Below are 19,672 nucleotides of genomic sequence, written 5' to 3'. Positions count from 1 at the left end.
TTTTGGCCCCCTGGCCATTTTGACTCTGTTTTGCCCCCCTGGCCATTTTGACTCTGTTTTGCCCCCCTGGCCATTTTGACTCTGTTTTGGCCCCCTGGCCATTTTGACTCTGTGGCCTTTGGCCATTTCTGTACCTCGTCGTCCTCCTGAACTTTTGCCCATTGGGTCACCCTTTGTTGAACTTTGGCTCCTTGTAATTTTGTTTTGGTCCCTCCTCCGGGCCTCCCCCCTCCCTCCCGGCTCAGCTGCGCCTTTTGGTTTTCTTTCCTGGGACGTCTGGGAGCCGTCCCTTGAGGGGGGGGTACTGTTATGATCCTGTGCTTGTTCCTGGTATTGTATTCTTATTGTTTATCCCTCTTGTCATTTATTAGTATTTTTGAGATTTGGTTCCTCTTTCTCTGCTCTTCCTCAGTCCTTCCCTCTCTCCTTCTGTTCCTCCCTCCTCCTTCTCTGCTCCTCCTCAGTCCTTCCCTCTCTCCTTCTGTTCCTCCACCCTGATTATTAGCTCCCCCCTGATTGTGTTCACCTGTGTTTCACCCTCCTTATTTAAGCCTTGTGCTTCCCTTTGTCTTAGTCAGATCATTGTGTTTGTCACTCCCCGTGCCATGAACTTCTTCTCCCCAGGTTTGTTGTATAGCTTTGTATTTTTGTTGCTCAGTCGCAGTTTAGTTTGGTCTTTCTTGTACCCTGGACTGTGTTTTTGGCTTCATTAAAGCTCACCTTTGTTTAAACACCACTTTGGTCTGCATTTGGGTCCAATTTCCTCACCGAACACAACAGACGCACATTTTCTCACGCACACTTTGTGCTGAGGCTCATCCTGTGCAGTTCATTTTTATTATTAATTGCTCGTCAGTATTTCTCTGATATTTAGTTTGGGATTTTTTGAGGAGTGGCAGCCTCCGTTCTGTCTCTACATGCTCGCACATTTCTCCGCTGCTCTCCGTACTGTGCACAGAGGAGTTCCGCCCCAACACACACACACAGGCGTGCACACAAACACACACACACACACACACAGGCGTGCACACAAACACACACACACACACACACACACAGGTGTGCACACACACACACAGGTGTGCACACAAACACACACACAGGTGTGCACACACACACACAGGTTGCACACAAACACACACACAGACACACAGGTGTGCACACACACACACACAAACACACACACACACACACAGGTGTGCACACAAACACACAAACACACACACAGGCGTGCACACAAACACACACACAGGCGTGCACACACACACACACACACACAGGTGTGCACACACACACACACACACACATGTGAGCGCACTGCACGAGTGGACAGAGAGCGCGCATTGAAAACTGTGCCAAGCGACGCGCTGTCTGTTGGACAGGTCTCAGCAGCCTGGCTGCTGGTCTGTTGACGGTGTTTGTTTTCAGGTGCTGCGTGATCTCTGTGCGCCTGTAGCAGTGCTCCGTCAGAATATAGTCCCAGAATAGATCAAACTAGTAGATTGCCGAGATGCTAGTTGAATAGAACCCGTGTTCCCAGTAGCTGCCCTCACTGTAAACAAGCTGCACACATGTGGCATGTGTCTGTGTGAGGAGCAGCCGACATTTCATTTCTATTCACAACTGATTCTGTTATTCTACATAAATGTCATTGTCTGTACTGTATCCCAAAGGTACACTAAATCACTCATTAAGGAATATGACGTGCAGGTTTTATCCAGTAAACAATGTTTGGCTTTATCTCAGTGAAACTGAGGGAAATTCAGCCCCAGGAAAATCACTGCTTATCAATTAATCATTAATCAATCGATAAGGTCAGTGAACTAACGATTAATGAATTAATCAATAATTTGCATCCTTATTCTGACCTGTTATTAACACAGATTGAGAAGATTGGACCAGTTGTACTTTTTTTGTGGAATACTTGAGGCCCAGCCTGACCCAGACTCTACCCCCCCAGGTAAGTTGACCCCTGAGCTAGGGGGGCTGTGCTGACAGTCCTGGGTGTAAAGGTCTTACATGGTATTTTTCTAGATTTGAAAAGTTACGTTAAAAATGGAAAGTGGAACTTTATTATACTCCGTCATTGTTTGGGACCTTTTCTTTAAATGAGCTTCAAATGTTCACTCGGATGCAGCGATGGGCACATGATAACCCAGGTCATGGTCAGCTCCGCGTCACATGACGTCAGCGTCACATGACGTCAGCATCACAGCCACCATGTTTTATTGCTCTGACCTCGGCCACAGTACAAACACCCTGTGAACACACCCCGACCAGAAGCCACACACACCAGGCTCACTGCAGCCACATCAGACTGCAGAGGAGTCAGAGCTCCTACTCGGCTCTACAGCGCCCCCTGCTGGTCGTTCCCCTTCATAACACAGAAGTTATTCTACATGTATTGTTGTTTATTTTTTTATTAGCCGAATATAAAAGACGCGTTCGCTGCTTTAGTTCAAATGTTTGAACAATACGTACGTGGTGCGTTTATTGTTTTATTGTCTATATTATATTGGTTTAATGGAAAGTTTGGTGTTAATAACATTAACGCTTGTAAGTTTATTTAAATGGATGTTTCTGTGCATATTTTCGTAGCCGAATATAAAAGAGGTTCTGGTTCTTTGACTTGAAGTAATAACAGAGCGTTTCCGTGGTGTGTGTAAAGAAGCTAAATTAAAATTAGACAGTTTCCGGTGGTAGTTTGGTATTGAAGTGGGTTTTGCTAAGCTAACCCTAACGGAGCTAGCGTTAGCATGCCTCCGTTAAAAGCACGTTCCAGCACTCGGCCTGATCTTTTCAATTGCCTGAGCTCATGTCAGGGGGGTTGTGAGACGGAGGACACAAATGCAGAGTTAGGTGAAAGCAAACTCAGAGTTTAATTCAAGCAAGGTTTGGTACACAGGAGTTCAGTCCACGAGGCAGAGGTAATCCAAAAAGGCAAAGGCAAAATGCAGTAGTCAAGTCCAATCCAAGTCACACACAAGAGAATCCAAAACTTACTCGAAAAGACGTAGGGAAACTTACTCGAAAACACGTAGGGAAAAAACACAAGAATCCAAAACTTACTCGAGAACACGTACGGAAAAATCACAAGAGCAGAAAGGCTACTTGGACGGCTGTGTCGCATGGAAGACTCACAAGACGAACTGGCAACAAGGGGCAGGAAACACACAGGCTTTATACACAGGAGGGCGGGAAGACAATTGGACACAGGTGAAGCACATTAGGGCGGAGCAGGTAATCACAGGTGGGGGAAGGGAGCACACATGAGGAAGGGGAAGTAAACAGAACTGAAACACAAGGGGAAGATCGAGTTTCAAAATAAAACAGGAAGTGACTAGTAAAACTAGAACTAATACAAACAGAAAATGAACTACAAAATAAAAGACCTGGCTGAAACCATGACAGTACCCCCCCCTCAAGGAACGGCTCCCAGACGTTCCACTAGAAACCACGAGTCTGAACAAAAATACAGGGAGCAAAAAATCAGTCTAATAAGGGTCCAGAAAACAAAAACTCAGAAAACTGGGTAGAGACCCAGCGTGACGAAGTCTGGGGGGGCTCAGAGAGCAAGGCCAGAGGCTGAGAAGGCCGAGATTTCCCAGGGTCGAGAGAAACGGCGGGGGAACACCAGAGACGAGGTTGCAGACCCTCCAGGGTCTGGGCGGAAGAACAACAGAGATAGAGACGCGGCCCCTCCAGGGTCCGGGCGGGAAAACAACAGAGATGGAGACGCGGCCCCTCCAGGGTCCGGGCGGAAGACCACCAGCGATGACGAGACGACGGACCCTCCTGGGTCCGGGCGGAAGACCACCAGCGATGGAGACGCGGACCCTCCTGGGTCCGGGCGGAAGACCACCAGCGATGGAGACGCGGACCCTCCTGGGTCCGGGCGGAAGACCAACGAGGACGAGACGACGGACCCTCCTGGGTCCGGGCAGAAGACCAGCAAGGAAGGCGAGGCGGACCCTCCTGGGTCCGGGCAGAAGACCAGCGAGGACGAGACGACGGACCCTCCTGGGTCCGGGCTGAAGACCAGCGAGGAAGGCGAGGCGGACCCTCCTGGGTCCGGGCAGAAGACCAGCGAGGAAGGCGAGGCGGACCCTGCTGGGTCCGGGCAGAAGACCAGCGAGGAAGGCGAGGCGGACCCTCCTGGGTCCGGGCAGAAGACCAGCGAAGACGATGGGACTGACCCACCAGGTTCAGGGCAGAAGGTCGGCGGAGATGAGGAGGCTGACCCACCAGACGAGGAGGCTGACCCTCCAGGGTCAGGGCAGAAGGTTGGCGGAGACGAGGCTGTGGACCCTCCCGGGTCCGGGCAGAAGGTCGGCGGAGACGATGAGGCTGTGGACCCTCCCGGGTCCGGGCAGAAGGTCGGCGGAGACGATGAGGCTGACCCACCAGGGTCAGGGCAGAAGGTCGGCGGAGACGAGGCTGCGGACCCTCCAGGGTCCGGGCAGAACGCCGGCGAGGATGAGACAGAAGACCCTCCAGGGTCCAGACTGGAGACCGGCGCTGGAGCAGAAGACCCTCCAGGGTCCAGACAGGAAGCCAGAACCGAAGACGAACCGAAGACGAGGCAGAAGACCCTCCAGGGTCCAGACTGGAAGCCAGAGCCGAAGACGAGGCAGAAGACCCTCCGGGGTCCAGACAGGAAGCCAGAACCGAAGACGAGGCAGAAGACCCTCCGGGGTCCAGACTGGAAGCCAGAGCGGGGGACCCTCCGGGGTCCCGACAGGAAACCAGAGCGGGGGACCCTCCGAGGTCCCGACAGGAAACCAGAGCCGGGGACCCTCCGGGGTCCCGACAGGAAACCAGAGCCGGGGACCCTCCGGGGTCCGGACAGGAAACCAGAGCCGAGGACCCTCCGGGGTCCGGACAGGAAACCAGAACTGAGGGAGGACCACCGGCGTCGGAACTGAAGACCAGAGGCGAAGGACCACCGGCGTCGGGACTGGGACTCGGGAGCGGTGGACCACCGGGGTCGGAACAGGGACTCGGGAGCGGTGGACCACCGGCGTCAGGGGTGGAGACCAGAGGCGAGGGACCACCGGGGTCGGAACAGGGACTCGGGAGCGGTGGACCACCGGGGTCGGAACAGGGACTCGGGAGCGGTGGACCACCGGGGTCGGAACAGGGACTCGGGAGCGGTGGACCACCGGGGTCAGGACAGGAAGCCGGGGACGGAACCCCACCAGGCTGAGGGCTGGAACTTGGGGACGGAACCCCACCATGACTTGGACAGGAAACTGGGGTTGGGGGTTCCCCAGTGACAAAATCAGTCGCTGGGGCTGAGGGTCAGGGCGTGGACCCAGAACAGATGGCCCTCCAAGGTCAAGGCTGGATGCACCCCCTGCATCCAGACAGATGGCCTCCAGTGTCTCTGCCACTCCAGTCTTGGCAGGAAGTCCTCTGCGGGGGGCACTGGAGGTTTCAGGGGCAGGTGGCGATGTCTGGAGCCCGCTCTCTGGCCAAGACGGGAGGAGCGACGACGTCTGGAGCCCGCCTCCGGGCGGAACCGGAAGTGGCGACGTCGTCGGGAGCCCGCCTCCAGGCAGAACCGGAAGTGGCGACGTCGTCGGGAGCCCGCCTCTGGGCGGAACCGGAACTGGTGACGTCGTCAGGAGCCCGCCTCTGGGCGGAACCGGAACTGGTGACGTCGTCAGGAGCCCGCCCTCTGGCCGAGACGGGAGGAGCGACGTCGCCTGGGACCCGCCCTCAGGCAGCAGAAAATCCCCAGATGAGTCGTGGACTGGTTGGGGGAACCATGAGGGCAGAAAAGAGGCCACAGGAGCAGTGAGCTCATCCATCTCCTGGAAAGGCCTTAGAAAATGGAGGTGGAGCCAAGGCTCAGCATTTAGCGCTTGGCTCATCCCTGTTCTCAGTACCTCTTTCCAGTTCCACATCTCCCCCAACTGCTTTAGCAGGACAACCCTGCGGTTAACCAACCGCCACATCTCCTCGTGGTCTATGGGAGGGGACGGCAGATTGTCCACCCGGTCTAACTCGGCCTGAACAGTTTCCCAAAGCCGGTAGACCTTCCTCCAGAGATGCACCATCTTAAATGGCGATTCCAGAGGGCTTTGGCTCGAAACAGCCGCTCCGACTGCTTCCATGTCTGCTGCGTCCTTTAATGGCCAGTTCGTAATGTCAGGGGGGTTGTGAGACGGAGGACACAAATGCAGACTTAGGTGAAAGCAAACTCAGAGTTTAATTCAAGCAAGGTTCGGTACACAGGAGTTCAGTCCACGAGGCAGAGGTAATCCAAAAAGGCAAAGGCAAAATGCAGTAGTCAAGTCCAATCCAAGTCACACACAAGAGAATCCAAAACTTACTCGAAAAGACGTAGGGAAAAAACACAAGAATCCAAAACTTACTCAAGAACACGTACGGAAAAATCACAAGAGCAGAAAGGCTACTTGGACGGCTGTGTCGCATGGAAGACTCACAAGACGAACTGGCAACAAGGGTCAGGAAACACACAGGCTTTATACACAGGAGGGCGGGAAGACAATTGGACACAGGTGAAGCACATTAGGGCGGAGCAGGTAATCACAGGTGGGGGAAGGGAGCACACATGAGGAAGGGGAAGTAAACAGAACTGAAACACAAGGGGAAGATCGAGTTTCAAAATAAAACAGGAAGTGACTAGTAAAACTAGAACTAATACAAACAGAAAATGAACTACAAAATAAAAGACCTGGCTGAAACCATGACAGCTCATCAGTGAACCAGGGGGCTGAGCGTGTAAACGTAACAGTTCGGGTCTTTTGTGGGGCGTGGATGTCCAGTAGGGCAGTAAGGCTGTCGTTGTAAAAGTCAGTTAAGTCATCTATTGATGGTTGTGGAGGTGGTTGAAGGTGCTGTAGATCCAAACTGAGGGAGATGGAGTCAATGTTTTTGATGTTTCTGAAGGTGATGCAACGTTGTGGTTTAGTGGGGAAAGGTAGAGGAGGCAGCTTCATGATGACGGCTAGATGGTCTGAGACACCTAGGTCATGTACATGAAGCTCAGCAATGGAGGTGATGTTGGTGATGACAAGGTCCAAGGTGTGCCCCCGGTTATGTGTAGGGGCATCAACAAGCTGCTGGAGGTTCAGGCAATCCAGAACCTGCCTGAGCTCAGCAGCGTGGCGACAGGTATTTGAATCCATGTGGATGTTAAAATCACCAAGAACAATAATATTTGTGGATGTCATGCAGACTGAGGAGAGGAGGTCGTATAGTTCAGATAAAAACATTGAGTGTGGTTTAGGAGGGCGATAGATGAGTAGAACAGTGCACGGCAGTGGGTGTTTAAATTTAAAAGCTAGGCTTTCAAAAGAGCAGAAACTGGGGATAGACAGAGGGGTTATGTCAATGCTTTTGTGGTATATAGCAGCCAGGCCCCCACCACGTCCAGTTCTGCGTGCACTGTCTAGATAGCTGTATCCATGGGGGCATGCCTCATTTAGAGCTGAGTAAACATCTGGTTGTTGCCATGTCTCTGTGAGGCATAAGATGTCTATCCCTTTCTCCACAATGTGTTCATGGATGAGAGCAGATTTATTTGACAAGGATTGTACATTGAATAGTTCCACAGTGGCAGCGCGGGTTGACTGGTGTTTGTTAAGTGGCCGGAGAACGCTGTAATCCACTCCGGGATTTCGGCCCCGCCCGAGGAACGGGAGCCTGTCGTTTTTATTCTCAGTAGTGGTTTTGCTCTGATGACGTTTGTGATGACGTGCCATGTGTGCGACGGATTGTGAAGCAGTCCAGAGTGATGGAATCATGGACTCACTGTGTTTGGACAAGACAAACCGGCGACGAGAACCTCTGTGGATGTAGCGTGGTCGGTGATGAAGTCCCAGTTGAGCGATGGTGGCGATGTCTTCGGGATACTGGTGTTGCTGAGTCTCCGGAGTTGCAAGGCCGAGTAAGTCAGCATGTTGTCGACTGGTCCTGTTCACCAGTTGTGTGTTGCTGTCAACAGTCTAGGGACACAGTGTTGCAAGACAGCTATGCAGAGAATGAATGGTCCAGACGATTGTCCGAGGGTTCAACTGCCGGTTTGTTACATGAACTTTGCTGGGACTATGGACGCTGGATGAGGCTCGGTCTAGCATCAATTTTGTGCAGTGCCAGAGGGGTGCTTGCTTGCTAGCCACCAGATGTTACCATTTCATTTGAAAGCTGGCGAAAGTGGTCCGTATTGTGTAAGGAGTTATTATATTGGTTTTGACGGCGGTAAAGACGTAGTTGCGGGGGAAAAGCGGCGAACACACAGCGCCAGCGTCCTCTCCCCTCGCCTGTTTTGTCGACACCTGACTACATCCGACACCTGACTACATGAAGATTCTCCTAATGCTTAAGCACTGCTGGGCTGCAGATCAGCTTTCCCTAAATCTAGACAGGACGACTCATAATCATTTGCTCTTGAATCCAGACAAAACTGAGGTCATTGTGTTTGGATCTAAACACTTCAGGAATGGATGAGCTGTTCATGTTGTTACTCTGGATGTCATTTTGTCCTCTGTGAGGACCCTCAGAGTCTTGTTGAGCAGGGTTTGTCCTTTTATGTGAGAGGTGCTTGACAGCTAAAGACTCTTCTACTTACTCTGGGAAACACAAGTAGACCTGCAGTCTCACAGTGGGCTGTTCTTCAGGGACTGCGTGGTGCCATCAGGCCCAGCCGGTGCTTTGCTTCTTACGTACTTTGAACTTTGAGGAGGGATATGATCCGTGCTGCTGGTTCCTGTCAGTACTCGGGCTGCAGTGTTCTGGAACCCAAACTGGGATCTGGTTTCACAGGAGAAGGGTCTGATAACTAAAGGCCCGGTTCCCATTCTGCTTCTGAAGATCCTAGGAACCACAACTGAACCAGCACCATGAGAGCAGAGCCTTCTGTGGGGATTGTATGGTGCTGTTGGGTCCTGAAATGTGATGCTGTTTGGTCTCTGAGGGCCTTGTGGGTGAGGAGGAGGAGGATATGATCCGTGCTGCTGGTTCCTGTCAGTACTCGGGCTGCAGTGTTCTGGATCAGCTGCAGACTCCTCAGAGAGCGACCTGGGCGTCCTGATAATGATCAGTTACAGCGGTCCAGCCTAGAAGAGACAAAGACATGGACTAGTGTCTGAGTCAGCATGCTCCTGTCCTGTCTGTAACAATAACAGGTTCTGGCCACACTAGGATGTGGTTTTGATTGACAGCTTGGCACTCGGCTGAGCCGGACCTTCAGTAAACATCCAGCAGTCGGCCTGTCAGCTCAGATGTTTACAGTAGCAGCACTGTGAAAACTCAGAAACACAAAGAAAACAAGAAGTCACAATGTGGACTTGGACTGACTCTTAATGCTGAGGCAACACTAACTCACATCAACATCAACATGTGCTAGCTCTGTCCTTTAGCGACTTTAGCATCAATGCAGAGTTAACACTAACACTGCTGAGTCAGCAGATGTGTGCAGGCCAACGTGTCTGACTCCAACACATGAATCATAGCAACACTTCTCCAAACAACAACACAGCACATCAGTGCATCCACACTGCTAGCTGAAGCTGTGCTTTTAGCTTTTTTCTGCAGACAGTAAAGAGCATCCAGCCAGATGGAAGATCACTGTACAGGTGATAGAAGGAACTACATGTCAGCATCAGGCTATTTTATACAGCTTTCATACGTGATGCTGAATTTAAACCAGTGGACACTGCAGCATTCAGTCTGCCAATGAACACCTGTCCCACAGAACCAAGACGGTCTGAGATCTTCAACAGAGGAGGCCCAAACTCCTGACTGCAGCTCTGGACCTGTAGCAAGAGACCACTTCAAACAAGCAGCCAGATCCTGGTCTCAGCACGGATGTTGTGGTAGGACTGAGGGTCACATGTCATGCAGCCGTTCATGCAAAGAGAAACACTTTCACAGTGCTGCTACTGTAAACATCTGAGCTGTCAATCAAAACCACACCCTAGTGCGGGCAGAGCACATGTACTGATGAAGTGATCATATCCTCATTGGCCTGTCTGGCACACAGTGGACCGACCAGCTGTTACAGCAGGACAGGAGCATGCTGGCACAGAGCCATGCTCAGACACTGGCATGTCTGACCTTTGAACCATCAGGACAGATGGACCCTTCAGACCAGAAGAGTCCCACAGTGCCTGGAGTCAAAGGTCATCAATACATGAACACACATGTGAATCAATAAATACAGAACCAAACCACTTATGTGGGGCAGGGTTGTGAGCGCAGCACCATGGCCTCAGGCTTGAAGCTGCTGATCCTTATCCCAGCTGCTTCGCACTCGGCTGCCTGATTCCATGAGACTAAACAGGACAACAGGAAATCCTGTGGTTCCTAAACTGGACCCCCTCCAGCCTAGAAACTCTGTCCATAACAATTATGTCCACCGTCCACATTTATTCATTTAAATATTTGCATCACATTTATATAGTTCCAAGAATTTTGAAAAACAGCTGATGTTTGTGAACACTTTCAGTCTGGTTTTAGGCCTCTCCACAGCACGGAGACTGCTCTTTTAAAAGTTTAAAGATCTGTTCTTAAACCTTGATACTGGCAACTGTGCCATTTTAATCCTGCTTGATTTGACTGCAGCCTTCGACACAGTTGATCATAAAATTCTTCTGTGGCACCTAGAGCACTGTGTTGGCTTAAAAGGCACTGTCCTAAGGTGGTTCGAGTCGTATCTCACAGACAGGTCATTTTCTGTCCAAATGGGGCAGTTGTCCTCCTCAGTGGCCCCTCTGACCTGCGGGGTCCCGCAGGGGTCAGTTCTGGGTCCACTCCTATTCTCCCTGTATGTGCTCCCACTGGGATCCATATTCAGGAAGCATGGCATCTCCTTCCACTGCTTCACTGATGATGTGCAGGTGTATCTACCGCTAAAGGTTCCAGCCAAAGAATCTCTTCAGGCCATGATAAACTGCATGAGCGATATTTTTATTTGTTTTTAAATGTCTCAATGGGCTAGCCCCCGAGTACCTATCAGACCTTGTCAGGCTGCATAGGCCCTCCAGAGACTTCCACTGAGCCAATCTGATGGTCCTGGAGGTTCCTAGATCGAAACTGAGATCCAGAGGTGACCGAGCCTTCTCAGTGGCAGCTCCCACTCTCTGGAACTCACTGCCCTTAGCTGTGCAGACTGCAAATAGCCTGTCCTCTTTTAAATCCTTGCTACAATGTGGTATTTACAATGTGGCTTTCTTGTGGTCGTCTAGACGGTCTTGTGGTATTTACAATGTGGCTTTCCTCTTGACCGACAGAGGGGAGGCCCCCTTTTCTCTTGTCCTCCCTTCAGGCCTGGTCAGCAGCCTATGAACCTCACGATATCTGAAGTGTAACCTTGTAGGTTGCAGCAGTGGGGAGACCTCTGTCTGACACAGAACTGGGAGGGGAGGAGCCTGTGACCTTGGAGCTATGAGTGTGTGCCTGCAATAGGGCCATGGTGCTCTTCTTGGTGTGCATCTGAAGCAGCCCAGACATCTGTTTGTAACCCAGCATTTGCCTTTAGTAAATAGTTAAATCTGTCCGCTCTCTTCCTCATCAAACCAACTCGGGGAGGGGACTGAAGAATTCCAAGGGGCTCACCTCGACAAGCCTCAGTGTGGAAATATGTATCAAATATGTATATTAGACCCAGACTCTGATGATGATCGCGCTGTAATCATTACTGGTTGAGGGTGCCAGCAGAGACAAGACAGGAGACAACTATTGTAGTCCCCCACCAACAGCCCGCAATCAATCGCCCGACTCTAGTACCTGTAAATCATCATTTTATCTCCATTAAATCACATGCAGTGAGGAGCAGCTTCAGAGCGCCCTCTGGCGGCTGGTCACTGCACACTGACGTCAGCAGGAAGCTAAAGCAAAGGTCCGTTCATCCTTCAACGTTACATCATCATCTTGTTCTGAAACAGGTCCACAGACTTCCACATGACGTCACATGTGTTCTATATTTACAGGATCATGTGTGTGATATGATGCAGTTATTATTTATGATGCTGTCTTCAGACACACAGTGAAGTCAGCCATGTTTCTCAGGATCACCAGCCTGTTTGGCCACCAGGGGGCGCTGAGGCTGCCAGTGTGTCCCTGTCACAACCCTTCACTCCAACAACCACAGTAACACAAACTGAGAGCAGACTGCACAACAACAGTAACCTTACACCTCAGAGCAGCAGCAGCAGGCCCACGCCTGAAGTCCAAAACATATTCAATCCAGCCAGAATAAACTCAACTCAACTCAGCTTTATTTATAGAGCACTTTAAAATCAACCCTGTTGGCCAAAGTGCTGTCCACCAATACAAAAGCATATAAAACACATGAAGATAAAGAACAATAAAAACATGAAACAGTAACAACGTCTCAGACTGAGTTAAAAGCCAAAGAGAAGAGGTGTGTTTTCAGAGAGGATTTAAAAGCTGCAGGAGAGTCAGCCGGCCTGATGTGCAGGGGCAGGTTGTTCCAGAGTTTGGGGGCAGTGACTGCGAAGGCACAATCACCTCTGGATTTCCTCTTTGTTTTTGGGACTATTAAAAGAGACTGATCTGCCGACCTGAGAGAGCGTGAGGGAGCGTGTGGCTGAAGCAGGTCGGACAGATACTGTGGGGCGAGGCCATGAAGACATTTAAAAACAAATAAAAGAGTTTTAAAATCAATCCTAAAATGCACTGGGAGCCAATGAATGGAAGCTAAAACCGGAGTGATGTGCTCACTTTTTTTGGTACCTGTTAAAAATTAAATGACATTTCAGTCAAAAGACTAAAATAAAAACTAAATCAAACATTTTAAACCCGAAAAGAAAAGCGCCGTGACAGACATGTGACGACTCAGCTTTCATAAACAAGCACATGACAGACCTGTTTTTCTCTCACCAACGTGATGAAGACGTTTCCTCTTTGAGCTGCCATCAACATGTTTTCAAAAAAGATGAGGAAGCACACGAAGTAAGTCGAAACGGGGGAAACCCGCGATGGGCCTTATCAATGGCTTAAAAATGTGAGCTGCCATCAACAACATGTGTTCAAGGAAATGAGGAAGTACACAAAGCATGGACGTCACTAGGGTTGACAGATAGGGGGGGCTAATCACCAACCACCACCAAACCCCACCCGTTGATTTTTTTTTCCGGCGGGGGGGGGGGGGGGGGGGGGGTAATTTGCGTAAGAAACACAAATAAGTATAACAAAATACATATTTACACATTATGATTACTTCATTTCTTAATGTCATTATATATATTATTTTTCAGATGGTTCCAGATGCTCCAGGTAATTTCCCACAGATTTGTCCCACAATGGGCAAATTGCGTTTTTGCAACAGCACAGTTACAGCAAGCAAAAGATAAGAAAAGCTATATACATAATAAAATAAACTACTAATAAACTATTATGCAATACAATCAAAAAAGACTTACAGATTATCAATTACTGCACAGATGAGTGGAGGTAGAAGTGGTTTGTAGAAAACTGTACATAGTGCATCAAAAGAACAAATAAGTAATTTATTGTATAGTGTGCTGTGTGAACATTGCACCTATCAACCACCAATCCAGCTGTTCATCTGTGGAAAAAAACTTCTGCCAGTGACTCTGAAACAGCATCTCAGTCTATAATCTTTTCTTTCAGAAATAGTCGCGCTGTAAATGTCTCTTTTGTCCCTGCAATAGTTGTGTGGCAAAAGTTGAAAAATGAAGCTGCGCTACATGAAAGAAGCGCTGTTTACTGTGAGCGTCTGAGAGCGAGCTCCCCTGTTCATCCGGAACGTCTTCGACGTAACATCCGGGTTAGCGTAACAAAACAGCACCGCTAATAAGTCAAATAAAAGTTTCCAGTAAGAAATAACAGTGTATAACAGGGGTATGCAGAACAATGCACCTTCCGGCTGAGATAACAGTCCGCTACGCGTCTATTGCGTTCAGGGCCGCTTTTCAGACGTGTAGACGACTCAGCTAGTTAGTGGAGATACTTCTCTTGTCTTCAGAAGACATCTTTGAAAACCCACGTCAGAGGCACAAGGCTCTACAATTGGATATTTGAGCCCCTTGTGATATCGCTCGATGGTCCGATTGGACACTGACTTGCCCGTAGAATAATACAGCCAGTCTACATCACACAGACATGCCTGAAGTGTCCTCTTTCCGAGGAAAGAAACAGAACGTCTCTAGTTATTATTTTCCTGATATATGAGTGACTTTGTAAGACATATGTTCTCATGTTGTATACGACGTGGTCAACTCCGAAATAATCAAGCCCCAAATTATAGGGGGGCTTTGGATTATTTTAGGGAGGCTGAAGCCCCCCTAAAATAGGGCTAGCGACGTCAACGACACAAAGTATGAGGGCTTAAAAACAAAAACTCACACGAACCTGATTTATGGTTTTAATCAATTTTTTTCCTGCTTTCCTAAAAACACATTTTGGACATGACTCTTAGTGTGGGCTGTTTTTCAGGACTATCTCCCACTAACTGGCCTGTTATCGATGGATGGATTCATGTTAGCGAACAGCAGCTTGTGCTGATGTTGTCATGACAATGAAAACTCATCACGTCTTTGTCTCCGTTCACAAAACTTTATTTTCTAGGAAAAATAATTTCATTCATGTCTCAGCATCTGACAGCAGGCTTCAGAGAGGAGGCAGCACCGCCGCCTCTTCTGACACGAGGGAGGTGGAGGAGGCGGGGTCGAGCTAAGCTAAGCTAGGCTAAAGCGAGCCCAGCTGTTCAGTTGCAGTAGTTCTGCAGGTCCAAGATGGTGCAGGGTTTGTGGCAGCACTGCTCCACGATGCCTCGCTTCACCATCATCTCCATCTGGTCCTTGAAAACGAACTCGGTCACCTTGTTGTCGCCGCCCGGTGCCGCAGCTCCACTCGCCTTTGGAGGGAGGAAACCTGATGGAGCAGAAAGATGGGTGGGTGTTCAGAGAGGGACGCACAGACCCCAGCAGGGTATCTGCAGGGTTAAGGAAGCCATGTTTAACCTTTTTGATGCCGGCTTGATCAAATTTAAGACCTTCCATTCACAAAATGCAATACAGCGCAGATACCCTGCCCAGACCAAAACCCTCTGTAGGAGGAGGATGTGAAGCATATGATTTAAAAAAACAACCACAAGATGACACAAAGCGTCTTAACGTTACACAAAACAGACACACAAACACGATCACAGAGACACTCAGTGACCCTGAAGACTGTCAGGGTTCTTCAGGAGGAGGACACAAATGCAGAGGCATGGAGCGGTTAAGGTTAACAAAAGGCTCATTTATTTAAAGCTAGGAGGGCAAAACCATACAAAAACCAAAAATCACACTTTGAGTGGCAAAACTAGATTAAGGCAACAGGCACATAGCTTAAAAAGGCAAGAACAAAAAACATGGCATGAACAAGGCTACTACCTGGAGCACCCCGAGGTCAGGCAGAGATGCATGGTAGGCGAGGAACAAGGCATGGCATGGCATGGACAAGACATGGACAGAAACAAACCCTACACTGGATGAGACGACCTAGCAAAGACAGAGGGGAAGACACAGACTATATACAAAGGGACCAGGGAAGACAACGAGGCACAGGTGGCACACATTAGGGCAGGGCAGGTGATCACATAAGGAGGGAAAACACAGGAAGTAAAACACAAGACAATGCACAAGGAGGGCATGACTATGAAAATAAAACAGGAAGCAGGGGGTCTAGGCGGAAGCACAGCGTGGACATGGCTGAGGACCCTCCAGGGTCCGGGCAGAAGACCAACGAGGACGAGGCTGCGGACCCTCCAGGGTCCGGGCAGAACACCAGCGAGGACGAGGCTGCGGACCCTCCAGGGTCCCAACAGGAAGCCAGAGCCGAAGACAAGGCAGGGGACCCTCCAGGGTCCCGACAGGAAACCAGAGCAGAGGACCCTCCAGGGTCCAGACAGGAAACCAGAGCAGAGAACCCTTCAGGGTCCAGACAGGAAACAAGAGCAGGGGACCCTCCAAAGTCCAGACAGGAGCCGAAGGCTGGGGGCCCCCCAGGATCAGGGTTGGAAGCCAGAGTTGGGGGTTCCCCATTGACTGGACCAGTTGCTGGGGCTGAGGGTCCTTCTAGGTCAGTGTCTCCAGTGTCTCTGCCACCCCTGTCTTGGCAGGAAGTCCTCTGCGGGGGGCACTGGAGGTCTCTGGGGCAGGTGGCGATGTCTGGGGCCCGCCCTCTGGCCAAGACGGGAGGAGCAACATCGTCTGGGGCCCGCCCTCTGGCCGAGAGGGGGGGAGCGACGTCGTCTGGGGCCAGACAGGAAAGCAGAACAGAGGACCCTCCAGGGTCCGGACAGGAAACAAGAGCAGGGGACCGTCCAAGGTCCAGACAGGAGCCAAAGGCTGGGGGCCCTTCAGGATCAGGGTTGGAAGCCAGAGTTGGGATTTCCCCATTGACTGGACCAGTCGCTGGGGCTGAGGGTCCTTCTGGGTCAGGCCGAGGACCCAGAGCTGAGGACCCTCCCAGGTCAAGGCTGGATGCTTCCCCAGCATGGCCTCAGGAGACAGGTGGCCTCCAGTGTCTCTGCCACCCCTGTCTTGGCAGGAAGTCCTCTGCGGGGGGTACTGGAGGTCTCTGCAGCAGGTGGCGATGTCTGGGGCCCGCCCTCTGGCCGAGATGGGAGGAGCGACGTCGTCTGGGGCCCGCCCTCTGGCCGAGACGGGGGGAAGTGACGTTGTCTGGGGCCCGCCCTCTGGCCGAGACGGATGGGGGGGCGACGTCGTCTGGGGCCCGCCCTCCGGGGTCCGGGCGGAAGACCAACGAGGACGAGGCTGCGGACCCTCACTGTCTTGGCAGGAAGTCCTCTGCGGGGGGCACTGGAGGTCTCTGGGGCAGGTGGCGATGTCTGGGGCCCGCCCTCTGGCCGAGACGGGGGGAGCGACGTCGTCTGGGGCCAGACAGGAAACCAGAGCAGAGAACCCTTCAGGGTCCGGACAGGAAACAAGAGCAGGGGACCCTCCAAGGTCCAGACAGGAGCCGAAGGCTGGGGGCCCCTCAGGATCAGGGTTGGAAGCCAGAGTTGAGGGTTCCCCATTGCCAGTTGCTGGGGCTGAGGGTCCTTCTGGGTCAGGCCGAGGACTCAGAGCTGAGGACCCTCCCGGGTCACGGCTGGATGCTTCCCCAGCATCCATACAGGTGGCCTCCAGTGTCTCTGCAACCCCTGTCTTGGTGGGAGAGGTGGGAGATTTCAATCAGTGTAACTTCTCTTTACAATCCAATAGCAACCAATTAGTTCGGCAGTTTCTCATTAAAACGAAGAATATGAATCATCTGAAGCTATAAAACATAAAAACATCAGCCAATCCTCCGGGTGGACCCTGTGCGGAGTATTGGCTGGTTGTCACTCTCTTCCTGCTCTGTGTGCATCAGAGTGGTACGTGCATGATGGCCGAAGCCACAGACCGCAGCTCGTCTTCAGGTGATGTGCGTCCATGTGATTGGAGGCGTGGCTTCGGGGTGAGCTCTGAGAAAAACAGGGTGTGAGTTTACTTTCCAAATCTGGCTGACTCTCACTGAGTGTTCAGAGGTGTTTGTTTCAAATAACAAAAGCTAAAGCTGTGCCTGTTTTTATTGGATTTAATTTCATGACAAATATATATAATCGAATTTTAGTCGACTAAACCTAAGTGTGGTGACCACCTGTTGGACAACAACACCCGTCTGGAGTCTGGAACCACCCACTCACCCCCCACTCCCTGTGGGGAGTTTAATGTAGCCGCTGGATCATGTGATCATCAGGGAAAGACTTTCAGACGTGATTCGCCTCTTCATTGATTAAAGAGCCTTACATCTGTAAGACAGGTCGCCAGCCGGCTATCCACACAACGCATGATGGTCCATATCAGTGTGGTGACCACCTGTTGTACACTGTGAGGCATGATGCATTGTGGGATACAGTGAGCGCATTAGACAACAGCTTTTTATGAACATGTGACGACTCAGCTTTCATAAACGAACATGTGACAGACCTGTTTTTCTCTCACCAACGTGATGAAGACGTTTCCTCTTTGGCACGAAACTCTTGAGCTGCCCTCATCAACATGTGTTCAAGAAAATGAGGAAGTACACAAAGTAAGTCGAAACCAGTCTGTGTCAGGCTGAGGCCATCAAGTGAAGAGAGAGGTTCATAGAAACAATCCCTGTTCTACAACCAGCTGGCAGCATGCCAGCACGAGGGAGGAGGAGGAGGTGGAGGAGGTGGGGTCGAGCTAAGCTAAGCTAGGCTAAAGCTAGCCCAGCTGTTCAGTTGCAGTAGTTCTGCAGGTCCAAGATGGTGCAGGGTTTGTGGCAGCACTGCTCCACGATGCTTCACCATCATCTCCATCTGGTCCTTGAAGGCGAACTCGGCCACCTCGTTGTCGCCGCCCGGTGCCGCAGCTCCACCCGCCTTTGGAGGGAGGAAACCTGATGGAGCAGAAAGATGGGTGGGTGTTCAGAGAGGGACGCACAGACCCCAGCAGGGTATCTGCAGGGTTAAGGAAGCCATGTTTAAGACTTTTTAAGACCTTTTTAATGCTGGTTTGATCATATTTAAGACCTTCCATTCACAAAATGCAATACAGCTCGGAACCAGTCAGTTCAAGCACTTACTGGAACTGAGGGTTCTAAAAGATACATGTTAAGGTAATTGCTCAGCAGAGCATGTAAGTGCATATATTTATAAAAACAACTTTACAGTACTAACAGGTTCAATGAACTAAATACCAGAAACATAAAATGAAAAATGAACTGTGACACTTCAGTTAGAGAATATCTGAGTTCTTTGGTCTCTGCATCCAGCTCAGCTTCCAGGTCTTCAGGTCTGAGTCTCAGCTGCAAGCACGTGATCCATGAATGCGCAGCATACGTGAACTATGTTAGATGAGCTGGAGGTGGAGGAGAACCGTCAGGAGAGGGACAGGACAGGCGTGATGGGAGGGGCCACCCACACACCCGAATAAATGTTCGCTCATTCCGACCTCTTATACAAAAATACAAAACACCGAAATTCTCCACATTTTAATATATAAGAAAATATAAAAATGTTGTTTATTTGACCTGTGCTAGCCTATTTTTAAGACCTCTGAACTCAATTTAAGGATTACCTGTCATAAATAAGACTTTTTAAGACTTTTTAAGGATCCGCGGCTACAAACAACCACAAGATGACACAAAGCGTTACACAAGCGCTACTTAACGTTACACAAAACAGACACACAAACACCACAAGCAGGACAAACACGATCACAGAGACACTCAGTGACCCTGAAGACGTGTCCACAAAGGGACACCAAGCAGCCTCAAAGAGGTCTCACCCAGCAGGGGGTGCACGTCTCTCTTGGGGTTGTAGAAGAAGCCATTGTCCCCACAGACCAGGTAGAGGGCGTCAACCAGGTGGGAGCCACACAGGTGCTGCGGGGCAGAGACGGCCTGGGAGCCCGGCCACGATACCACCAGTAAGACCAGCAGGGAGAAGGACTGGAGCCACAGCGCTGCCATGCTGAACTGAACACACACACACATCAGACACTCCTCACCACAGCTGGTACTCTGACCCGCACCATGCAGTCTGCAAAAGACACCAGGACCCAGGACCAGCGCCAATGAATGTTATTTTAAACCAGATTTACATGTTGTGGAGGACTTTGTGTTTCTCGGATGTGTCTACACCGCACTGTGGGGATGA

At 50.7% G+C, this 19,672-nt stretch overlaps 1 protein-coding gene across 1 annotated transcript; it reads right to left on the bottom strand.

Annotated features, from left to right (window-relative positions):
- Positions 1-14,557: 14,557 nt before the first annotated feature.
- Positions 14,558-19,497, bottom strand: LOC114445923 (insulin-like). The gene is made up of 2 exons (XM_028421245.1): positions 19,302-19,497; positions 14,558-14,889 (listed from the first exon to the last, which is right to left on the bottom strand). Exons 1-2 carry the CDS (start codon positions 19,483-19,485, stop codon positions 14,723-14,725), a joined length of 351 nt encoding a protein of 116 aa, XP_028277046.1. The 5' UTR covers positions 19,486-19,497; the 3' UTR covers positions 14,558-14,722.
- Positions 19,498-19,672: the final 175 nt, after the last annotated feature.

The sequence above is a fragment of the Parambassis ranga genome, chromosome 14, assembly GCF_900634625.1.
Source record: "Parambassis ranga chromosome 14, fParRan2.1, whole genome shotgun sequence".
Lineage (NCBI taxonomy): Eukaryota > Metazoa > Chordata > Actinopteri > Ambassidae > Parambassis > Parambassis ranga.
This window is presented reverse-complemented; position numbering and strand designations above follow the sequence as displayed.